The following is a 12504-nucleotide window of genomic DNA, read 5'->3' on the forward strand; positions in this document are numbered from 1 at the left end:
AATCCCTTATCAAGGAAAAAAGCGCTATTATGAACTTACGAGTGCTGTTCGGCATAATAATACCGATTTGAACAAATGACACTTAGGGTCAAAACCCTTGCTAAGGAAAAGATATTATTATGAGCTTAATAGAGTTGTTTGGCACAATAATGCTGACCTGATAAAACAACACTTACCCTAAAATAGCTGAGATGACAACTGAATGCTCGGTGCGGTGTAGGAGGTAATCATCCGAAAACATATAACCCAAAAATGAACAGCCCCTACAGGTTGCTGAGTAATAAGGTGTTTCACCATCTTCCTAACAACTTTCATAGCTTTTACATTTTCTGGTATTTGACCCGAGGATTGAGCAACTTAGAATTTTTATTAAGTAGCCGACCCTTCCATAGGCTTAAGTCCGAGGACCAGGCAATACCTTGGTTCTGTCCAAAACTTGATTCTGATAAGTAGTTGGTTTCCCCATAGGTTTGAGTCCGAGGACCATGCAATACCTTGGTTCTGTCCAAAACTTGATTCTGATAAGTAGTTGGTTTCCCCATAAGTTTGAGTCCGAGGACCATGCAATACCTTGGTTCTGTCCAAAACTTGATTCTGATAAGTAGTTGGTTTCCCCATAGGTTTGAGTCCGAGGACCATGCAATACCTTGGTTCTGTCCAAAACTTGATTTTGAGAAGTAGTTGGTTTCCCCATAGGTTTGAGTCCGAGGACCATGCAATACCTTGGTTCTGTCCAAAACTCAGTTTTTTCTTCCAAGTAGTTGGTTTCCCCATAGGTTTGAGTCCGAGGACCATGCAATACCTTGGTTCTGTCCAAAACTCAATTTTTGGCATGGGGCCTTGGCTTTAGGGGGATTAGCTCCTCGGCCAAGCCCCTAGAACCATCCATGCGATTGACGCTACAAAGCGTAGCCCCTAGTCAAGAATCATAGCCCCTAGTGGAACTTTACGCTAGAACACTATAACCGGCTGTTAGAAATGACAAGGGAACTGTCTAGACCTACCGCCTATGCCAACACACAAGCCTTTCTCACAGACGGCGCCAATATCAAAATACAATGTTGGCTATGTATTTGAATGTGTCCATCAACTATTAAAATTAAACTACCCAAGATGAATATGTATAGACAATATTTTTATTTTTATTTTTCATTGATTTACTATTTAGTTATAACATCAAAATTAAAGTAAATGAATATGTAAAGTTAAAATGGCCTAAGATGAATTTGTAAAGACAATATATTTATATATTTAATATTGTTAAAAAATTAAAAGTAAAAAATAATAATAAAAAGAATAATGATGTGGCCAATGATGTGACGGATGAAAATGCTCAATAGGAGCGTAGCAACAAAAATGCGATATGGGGATCCAATTAAAGACAATTAAATCTTAATAAATAAAAGTGTATGTAGTACCCAAAAAAAAAAAAAAAGTTTGATCGTGTTCTCTTTATGTTGTTATACATATTATTTTCTTTCATTTCGATAAGTAAAGTGTTCAATTTTAGACATAAAGTATACTTTTTTTTCCTATATATTATTTTAAATATTAAATTTATAATATGGTATAGTCTCTTAAAAATGTCTAAGAAATATGCAGTTCCAATCTCATGTATCTATATTAATAAACAAAACTCAATCAATAGTTCGAAGCTACTCATATGATAAGAAAAATTATAAATATAATTATCTCTTTTTAAGAGAATGAAAATTTTGAATAATATATTTGAAACTCAAACAGTTTAGTTGTATAGGAAAAACAAATTAGGAAAATATAACGCACGATAACATAATTTATCAAAATATGAACCGTCTAAAAAATGAATAATATCAATCAAATAAAACTAAATAATAAAATGATGATATAATTTTTGAGATAGATAAATGAAAAATAATTTTAAAAATTGTTTAAGTTTTTGGGAGAACAAATTATTCTCCTCAAAATTTAGAGAACAATTATATATTATACCATAACTAAAATATAATTATTTATTCCCACGCATTATGTGGGTTTGTGACTAATAAATTTCTAATTAGCGAATTTACACACTACTCACATTCTTCTATTATAATTAGTGTATTTCATGAAAAAAAAAAAAAAAAAAAAATTATCAGACTTAGCCCCCCTTCAATTAATATCCTGGCTCTGTCCCTGTGGTGGCTTTGCTATATATTATTGCTTTACTTGTTTTTTGCAGCAAATTAGGTTCACAACAAATACAAATGATAATGAGTAGTGACTGAGAGCATCTGACACAAGCAAAACTCTCTCTGATCTTTACCTAACGTGAAAATGTACTTCAAGATAATTGCATCACATGGCAATGTTAAAGGCCTATCTCTGGGCTGGCCTAAGTCCTCTGCAGACGAATTTAATAGCTTTCTAAATATGTCAATGTTAACACACAATAAAGGACCTCATGAAGCTCTGATCAACTGTGTAGTGTGTAGACCACGAATTGGCCCTTATCCGTGATCAATGTACTACAACTCTCTCTGTCCACATTTTGATGTGTTCTTGGTAGCAACAGACCTCTTCCTCTTAATGGTACATTAACTCAACCGCTTCCCTACCATCTTGATCAGTTTCTTAAAACTTATCTGACGGGTAATATATTAGAACTGAGTTGTAGATATTTAAGAAATAATGAGTCTAAAACACAATATTTTTCACAGTTGTTGACGTGATTAGAACGTCACAGTATGATTTCTCGTTCATATTAACTATTTTTCACAACTTTAAGAAAATAGAACAATATTATATTGTTGTGCAGAGTGGATTAAGGGAATGCAGAGACAAATGGGTAACTTATATAGGAATAAGGCCCCTAGACACTCACAATAGTTGTTATTATTATCATTATTTATTTTTATTTTTTTGGCAAGGAATCACTTCATCAACACCACCAAAGTAAATTTTCTCATTATCACTTAGATAAATGTGGAAGAAGTCTAGTTGCAGGCACCTAATTAAGCTCACTAACAGTATTTGTATATAGTTTACAGTGATAAGAAACTAGTTTCCATGATAAGAGAATCAACAAGAATGCAACAGCATGAAATGATTTATTAATTGGCTACATCTATTTGCAAGAATAAACTCTTTTGGATCAAACTACAATAACAATAAAGATAAAAAAAAAATAAAAAAAAGGGAGCAGAACAATTAAAAAAATAATCACATATATTCTACACCTCATCATCTTGTTTAGAGACTAAAACAATCGGTCACATAACTATCTTAATGAAATATTACTGGCGTTCATTTCAAAGTAAAGACCTTTGAAATTGTTTATTATCTTATTGAGGCAAAGGTTTTAAAGTTTACAAAATAAATTGTGCCGTCTTATTAAGCATTTCTACTAACGAAAGAAAAACAAGAAATTTTTTGTTGATATATATGATTTATGTTGGTTCTAGTTAGTTTAACTAGCATAATCTCATCCATTGAAGGAAAATTTTTGATGGGTCCAATAGGAAAATATTGACACATTTCTTTTGTTGATATAAGGGATTTATGTTGGTTCCAATAATTAGTTTAACTAGTAAAATCTAATGTTCTTAAATCTTATAATATCTAATAAATAAATAAATAAGACATGGGATTTACCAGCAAATATTTTAATGCATTAGGATCACAGCGGAAATTTGAACTAAAAATGTAAATGTTAGGGCAAAATAAATATTTAAGAGATTTCATGAAAAATGAATCCTTTTGTAAATCATGTTAACCATAAATGTTGTTTCACTCTGGTAAGTCACATATGTTGTACGGATGTACTGATGTACATTAACAAATACACAGTGACTGTAGACTATACTCTAAAGAGTATTCACAAATTCCATATATGAATGATTCAGTAGCCGCAAAGAACTAAATTTTGGCCTGCAAATCCTTGGTGATCGATGACAAGAAGAAATTGAAGAGCAGCACTTGGTAGCAATGGAATTCAGCAAAGCTGTCTCTAAATCTTTAGCTGCACCTCTTTGGATGAGCAAGATTAAGTAATTCATGAAGACTGAATCACATGGCAATGTGATTGGCCCATCACTTGATATTCCAAACTCTTCTTCAGACCTCTTGAAGAGCTCCCTGAAGATGTTGTTGTTTAGATATGACAAGGGCATCATGAAACGCTTATCATCGGTGGTGTAGATAACAAAATGGCCTTTATTAGCCACTGCTGATGATGCATTGCAGCTTTCCAATTTCACATAATCATTCGTACTCCGAAGTGGAATTCTTTTCCTCCCTATCGAAGCACGCTTCTCCCACTTTCTTGCAATCTTAAGGAGGTTCTTGGGGCTGATCATGCTTACAATGTATATTATAGATGAATAACTCTTACAATGTATATTAGAGAGGAATAATTTTAAACAGGAAGAAAGAAAGTAGTTGTGTGTGCCAATTGAAAGGCAATGGAAATGGTTTGCTTATATATATTCAAGGTATGAAACACTCCATTTAATGTTGCTTTCTTTATGTAAGGATTTCCAATACAAAAGCATGTGGTTAGTTATGTTTAATAATAGGTGCATGCATGGTTGTGTACTGGTGTGTAAATCATCTATGTTTGGCAACCAACAATTCATAGAGCCAACAATTAATGAATACTATCTCACGCTAGTTATAAGCTGTCTTCTGGTTTAAGGACACAGCAATTCCTACCAGTTTTGGTTACAAGTCATAAATCACCAAGTACGCCTGGACCACAATGTAGGGAATTTAACCAAAAATTCCTAACCTGTGAGAAACAAAACAAATAGAGAAAACACACATCAAAGAAAAATAATCACACGCACAAGACAATATTTACGTGGTTCGGCAATTTGCCTACGTCCACGGAGTTGCAGGGATTTCACTATTATCAGGGAAAAAATACAATAGTGCACAAGAACACTCTCAAGAAACCCAAATCCCAATTACACCCTAGCACTCTCTCACAGAAAAATAAGAATAGAAACTGACTGCCTCTCTATTCTATATTTTCTCTCATGTGACTGCTAACTAGGTTAATTGGAATTACACAATTTTTCTTTTCTCTACAATGTAGCCGCCTATCTCATAAAGCAATATATATATGTTACTTTATGTAAGTCGGTCAAGTGGGATTCTTTTTCAACTTGTATTAGGTCACCTTTTTGGCCGGATTGGGCTTGGTTGGCCCTTATGGGCTTGTGGCATAATTCAAGCCACACTAACAAATCTCCACCTTGGCTTGAATTGATCAAGCTTCACGAGCAAACTCCTCCATCAGCTCCACCTTAGCCCTTAAGGGCTCACAAGCTGCAAACATCAGCCACAATCCTCCATAACACAATCCCTCATCCCTGCAACTCATCCTCCTGTCCTCAAGCTAGAAGACCAATTGAAGCTGCGCACAGCTTCAACTTCTCAATAGTGACACCCTTAGTCAACATGTCTGCCGGGTTCTTAGATCCACAAATCTTCTCAAGCATTACCAGCTTATCTTCAACAAGGTAACGGATAAAGTGGTATTTTGTCTGTATGTGCTTCGACTTTGAATGAAAAGCCGAATTTTTGGCAAGGAAGATTGCACTCTGACTGTCACTGTGTAGAATGCCCATCTCCTGCTTCTTACCCAATTCATCTAAGAAACCATGTAGCCAAATCATCTCCTTTCCAGCTTCAGTTGCTGCAACATACTCAGCTTCTGTACTAGACAAAGTAACAATCTTCTGTAGATTTGAAGCCCATGATATAGCTGTACCACCCAGAGTAAAAACAAACCCAGTAGTACTTTTTCTACTATCAATATCACCAGCAAAATCAGCATCTACATAACCCTGCAGTTTCAAACTTGCACCTGTGAAGCAAAGACATGTATCTGATGAACCCTTCAGATATCTCAGAATCCACTTGACTGCCTCCCAATGCTGCTTTCCAGGCCTACTCATGAATCTGCTCACAACTCCCACTGCATGTGCAATGTCTGGCCTTGTACACACCATAGCATACATCAAGCTGCCAATAGCTGAGGCATAGGGTACCTTGCTCATATGGTCCCTTTCTACTTCTGTCTTCGGTGACTGTTCTTTGCTTAGTTTGAAATGACTACCCAAGGGTGTGCTCACTGGTTTAGCTTCATTCATGTTGAACCTGCTGAGAACTTTCTTCACATACTCTGACTGTGAAAGCTTCAATGTACCATTAGCCTTGTCTCTAATGATTCTCATACCAAGGATTTGCTTTGTAACTCCCAAATCCTTCATTGCAAACTGTTTGGACAATTGCTTCTTCAGATTATTGATCTCCTCAATGCTAGACCCTGCAATAAGCATATCATCTACATATAACAGTAATATGATGTAAGAATTGTCAAAAAACTTAACATAGCAACAGTGATCAGCTTCACATCTCTTGAACCCAATTCTGTGCATAAAACTGTCAAATTTCTTGTACCACTGTCTAGGAGCTTGTTTTAGGCCATACAAGCTCTTTCTCAGTTTGCAGACTAAATTCTCTTGTCCTTAAGCAATGAACCCTTCTGGTTGAATCATGTAAAGGTCTTCCTCCAAGTCACCATGAAGGAATGCTGTCTTCACATCTAACTGCTCAAGATGTAAGTTTTCTGCAGCCACCATTCCCAGTACTAGTCTGATTGTTGACATCTTCACAACTGGAGAAAATATCTCTGTGTAGTCAATTCCTTCCTTCTGCTGGAACCCTTTAACAACTAATCTGGCTTTGTAACGTTTGCTACCATCATGCTCATTCTTTATTCTGTATACCCACTTGTTGTGCAAAGCCTTCTTTCCTACTGGCAATTCAGTTAGTTCCCATGTTTGATTCCCCAACAAGGAATCCATCTCATCCTTCATGGCTAACTCCCACTTGCTTGAATTCTCATCTTGCAAGGCTTCATCATAACACTCTGGCTCACCACCATCAGTCAACAGGAGATAATTTAAAGTGGGTGAATAACGCTGTGGAGGTCTAATGTTCTTGGAAGATCTGCGGGCTTCAGCTACAGGTGTACTCAGATCTACCTGTGAATTTACATTCTCCTTATCTTCTTCACCCCTTTTCTGGACAGTACCTTCAGTCAATTCATCTAAGTTGACAAACTCAGATTTCTTTTGATCTATCTCTGTAACATCTGACACTACAGTTGACATGTCCTTGTACATAACCTGTTCATTAAATATCACATTTCTACTTCTGATGATTTTCCTGTTTTGTTCATCCCAAAACCTATAGCCAAATTTCTCATCACCATAGCCAATGAAAAAACATATTTTAGACTTTGCATCAAGTTTACTACGAGCATCAGAATCAATATGAACATAGGAAACACAACCAAAAACTTTTAAGTGTGAAAACTTTACCTCTTTACCGCTCCAAACCTCCTCAGGAAGTCTGAACTCCATGGGAACTGAAGGTCCTCGGTTTATCAGGTAAGCTGCAGTACTAACAGCATCAGCCCAAAAAGTTTTTGGTAGTCCAGCATGCAACCTCATACTCCTAGCACGCTCATTGAGAGTTCTGTTCATGCGCTCAGCCACACCATTCTGCTGTGGTGTCCCAGGAATGGTCTTCTCCATCCTAATTCCCTGTGCAGCACAATACTCACTGAACCCTCCATCTATGTACTCTCCTCCATTATCTGACCTCAAACATTTTACTTTCAAACCTGTTTCTGTCTCAACCATGGCCTTCCACTTCTTAAAAATTTCAAATACATCAGATTTATTTTTCAGAAAATAAACCCATACCTTTCTGCTTGAGTCATCAATGAAAGTGATGTAGTACCTTGAACCTCCAAGAGATGCAACCGGAGAAGGCCCCCATAAATCAGTGTGTACTAACTCCAATTTTTCAGCCTTCGGTGTCCTGCCAGTTTTCAAGAAGCTCACCTTTTTCTGCTTTCCTAAGATGCAACTTTCACACATGTCAAAATCAATGGACTTCAATTTTGGTAGTTTTCCTTTTGACAGCAGCATCTTCATCCCTTTCTCACTCATGTGACCAAGTCTGCGGTGCCATAGGCTTGTATCAGTACTTGCATCAGCAACTGCAATTGTGTCTCTTGGACTTGAGGTCATGTACAGAGTACCAGTTTTCTTTCCACGAGCCAATACCCTAGCTCCCTTTGTAACCTTCCAAGTACCACCAACAAATAGTATTGCATGTCCTTCATCATCAAGTTGTCCAACAGAAATCAGATTCCTCCTCAGGTCAGGAATATGTCGAATCTTCTCCAGTAACCAAACAGACCCATTGGGCAACAATATTCGAACATCTCCCATACCCACAACATCCAAGGCTGAACCATCAGCCAAATACACCTTACCAAAATCACCTGCAACATAATTCTGTATGATTTCTCGGTGTGGAGTGGTATGAAACGAAACTCCTGAATCCAAAACCCAATCATCAAGTGGACTGTCTACTGCAAGAAGTAATGCATCTTGTACCTCTTCTGTTACAGCATTAGCAGAATCATCTTCATTCTTCTTCTTAGGACTTTTGCATTGATTCCTAAAGTGACCTGTTTTCCCACAATTCCAGCATTGTACTTGTTGGCCTGATCTAGATTTACTTCTGTTCCAATTAGAATTTCTGGATTTTGATCTGCCCCGATTTGAATTTCTGTTATTACCTCTGCCTCTTGTCTCAAGGTTTAGGGCAGAACCAGATCCTGAGGTTTCGCCTGCATCTCTTCGGCAAATCTCCTCAGCCAGAATTAAATCTCGTATATCATTGTACTTGAGCTTTTCTTTTCCTGTAGAATTGCTTACTGCCATCCTCATTGCCTCCCAACTGTTTGGCAAAGAAGCCAAGACGATCAGAGCACGAATCTCATCATCAAAATCAATTTCTACAGACGACAATTGATTTGTGATAGTGTTAAATTCATTCAGATGTTGTGCTACTGATGCATTCTCTGCCATCTTCAGATTGAACAGTTTCTTCATCAAGTGCACTTTATTGTTTGCTGACGGCTTTTCATACATACCAGACAAAGCCTTCATCAGATCTGCTGTGGTCTTCTCCTTTACAACATTGTGTGCAACAGACCTAGACAGAGTTAACCTAATAACTCCCAATACCTGTCTGTCAAGAAGAGCCCATTCCTCAGCCTTCATAGCCTCAGGTCTTGTCCCCAAAAGAGGCAGATGCAATTTCCTCCCATAGAGATAATCTTCAATCTGCATCCTCCAATACGCGAAGTCTGTGCCATCAAACTTTTCTATTCCAGACGCCTTTCCTGCTTCCTCTGCCATTGCTCCCACTCAAACCTAACCCTAGGCTCTGATACCAGTTGTAGGGAATTTAACCAAAAATTCCTAACCTGTGAGAAACAAAACAAATAGAGAAAACACACATCAAAGAAAAATAATCACACGCACAAGACAATATTTACGTGGTTCGGCAATTTGCCTACGTCCACGGAGTTGCAGGGATTTCACTATTATCAGGGAAAAATACAATAGTGCACAAGAACACTCTCAAGAAACCCAAATCCCAATTACACCCTAGCACTCTCTCACAGAAAAATAAGAATAGAAACTGACTGCCTCTCTATTCTCTATTTTCTCTCATGTGACTGCTAACTAGGTTAATTGGAATTACACATTTTTTCTTTTCTCTGCAATGTAGCCGCCTATCTCATAAAGCAATATATATATGTTACTTTATGTAAGTCGGTCAAGTGGGATTCTTTTTCAACTTGTATTAGGTCACCTTTTTGGCCGGATTGGGCTTGGTTGGCCCTTATGGGCTTGTGGCATAATTCAAGCCACACTAACACACAAGGATAAAAACAAACATGAACTCAGAAATGGATCTACTTTCACTTCTTGAATCAGATAAAATAGTTAAGATCATGTGGTTGTCTCCTAAGATAGATTTTGCAAGATTTGACATTTTTTTAAGGGTAAAACTTAGGTACTGTACCTTCAGTTTTTTTTTTTTTTTTTTTTTTTTTTTTTTTTAATATAATCATATGGTTGCATTGTCCATGAAAAAGATAACATAGTTTTTGATTCACAGTCAATACAATCACATGATTGAATTCAATTGACGAATTTAAGTCATAACATCTAAGAAATTATATCTAAACTTTGCTCTTATTTTTATTCCTTTTAGCGTACTACATATTAGGAGGATATAGTATGTGTGTACAACTACCTTCTTCAGTCAAAAAAAAAAAAGTTATGTGTACAATATATTGTCATTTAGGGCCTAATCTGCATCTGTCTCTGTTGTTGAATGAGGGTAATATAATTTAGAGGAAAAAACAATGTTGAGTTTTAGATGCCTACTTTAAGCGTTTAGTTTATGAGGGAATATCCGATGCTGATACTTGTGGACATAATTTGAAATTATCAGTCAACTATTCTTCAATTAGTTTCAAATTATTTCAACAGATACTTAGAAAAATCAAGATCCAAAAACAAAATTCAAAAACATAAAAATAGTAATCTATAATTCCTCCTAGAAAGGATATTGTACAAAATAGTAATCTCAGGGATAATTTGACAACAAATTCAGCCAACTAATCTTTTTTAGGGCTTGAAAACAGAAATCCTCTGCAAATATAATTGCTACTAGCTAGTTCCTTAAATATCCCATAGAAAGATTACTAACTAGGTTTGCCAGTAGCCAGCTTGAAAAAATTCCTGCTCTGGAGGCCTATTAACCTTTTTTTCCATCATTGTAAGTCTTGAATTTGAAAGTGTACATATATAGTTGATAATAAGAGTATATTATTGAATCATAACAAAAATGTACATAGAATGCTTATATATATTGGCATAGTCTAAGACTAGTAGCACAAGTAAAACATAAAGTACAGACCCAACTGGGCTTGAGCTTAAGGGGAACATAATATAATGATTAAAATTGAATTTTTTTAATAGTAAAAAAATATTTTCTGGAATACATAGTAGCAATTTTATATAGATATAGTATCAGCTTACTTGATTTATTGGTCTTGAGCACATCAATAGGTTAAATTCATTGAAAACAAAAATTTTCATACAAAAGTGATATCATGTGTCAGACTATATTATATGAAAGCTATGTGAAATGTGTACAAAACATTGTCAATATCTTTATTATCAATTCTTCAAAAGCCACGAATAAGTGTACGTGTGTCGGTGACTCGGTCCCTACTAGACCAAGAGAAACTGATGCTTAGCAGTGACATGCCATGGAAGTGGTTGTAGATCTTGAGGTACTCAAGTCTTGCATCCATGACAGTCCCTCGATATCAGAGGAGTGCTATTGATTTTGATTTTTGAAAGACTTATTAAAACCTGGTCGATCTCAGCATCATGTAGCCTTAAGAGTTAGCGGACACTGTCTTCTTTTATATGACACCAGGTGATATTTTTTTAAAGAAATAAAAATTACTAATGATTAAGATTTATCAATATCAAGCTCCTTTAAATATATTTTTTTTAAAAAGACTTGATTTCAAAAAAGTCGAGTTTCACCTAGCATTTTTATTAGGTAAGTCACATAAGCTTCTACTATCTTACTAGTATTTAGTCAGAACTCGATTTTACTAAGATCAAGTTACAAATAGGGCTACTGCCCTAAATACCTAAAAGGAAGGGCTTTTTGGCTAAATATTTCAAGCAAGAGGGCAATAGCCGATTTTCCCATACTATTAGCACCAATTTTGGAAGATGACTCTCTGTCCTGTTTTTGGCGATATAGCATCAATTTTAAAAATTACAAGTCGGCCAAAAACTGATTTCCAAAATCCAATCTGTTTATTGGGAGAAGAATCTTACTCACAAAATTCTCTCTTTTTTTTACCCAAATTTCATTATTACATATGAGTATTTTTTTTTAAAAAAAATCATATTAAGCAGATGTTGCTAAATATCACAACTTTTTATTTTTTTTCAAAAAAATTGTTGTAGTTTTAGTTTTACAACACCTTAAATTGTGCAAATGATCAATCAAAATTAGTAGCTTCTCTATAGATGTAATCTATATATATATATATATATATATATATATATTAATAGGTAAAGCTGAGAGAAAATCCAATTAAATTTTAAATTGGATTCTAATTGTTAACTAATTTTGCATCACGTGTCATATTTAAGTTTTTTTAATTTTTATTCTAAGTGAGTTAATGAGGTGCAAAGGACGAAAGGTTTAATATAAGTAAATCATCAAAAACTCAATAAACCAAAAAAGAAAAAAGAAAAGAGTAAACTCATGTGTATATCCAAAAGAAATTAAAAGAAAAGAAATAAAATAAAAGAGAGAGATTATTATTTGAATCCATATATGTGTGTAATTGTAATTTTTTTTATTGTACCATGCATATGCACAAATTATACACTAGTCTTATATAAAAATTTTCGTTAGCCAAAAGTGCTCCATGAATGGGCAAAACTTCATCTATTTGGTCTAAGAATACAACAATTTCCTGAAGATATATTGCTTCTTTAAAACATTGACATAGGGAGACTAGGATCATATTAACATCAAAACTGTGAGATTCGAATACAA

The 12504-nt window shown here is 35.3% G+C and overlaps 1 protein-coding gene across 1 annotated transcript; it reads right to left on the reverse strand.

The window, feature by feature from the left end:
* Positions 1 to 3696: 3696 nt before the first annotated feature.
* On the reverse strand, positions 3697 to 4403 carry LOC115969544 (auxin-responsive protein SAUR68-like). Its single transcript, XM_031089216.1, has one exon. It carries the CDS (start codon positions 4314 to 4316, stop codon positions 3825 to 3827), a length of 492 nt encoding a protein of 163 aa, XP_030945076.1. The 5' UTR covers positions 4317 to 4403; the 3' UTR covers positions 3697 to 3824.
* Positions 4404 to 12504: the final 8101 nt, after the last annotated feature.

Source organism: Quercus lobata, chromosome 11 (assembly GCF_001633185.2).
Source record: "Quercus lobata isolate SW786 chromosome 11, ValleyOak3.0 Primary Assembly, whole genome shotgun sequence".
In the NCBI taxonomy this organism is placed as follows: Eukaryota; Viridiplantae; Streptophyta; class Magnoliopsida; order Fagales; family Fagaceae; genus Quercus; species Quercus lobata.

Bases quoted from the DNA above. Each gene is read 5' to 3' on its own strand.
- LOC115969544 (XM_031089216.1), bottom strand. From the start codon at position 4,316: ATGATCAGCCCCAAGAACCTCCTTAAGATTGCAAGAAAGTGGGAGAAG.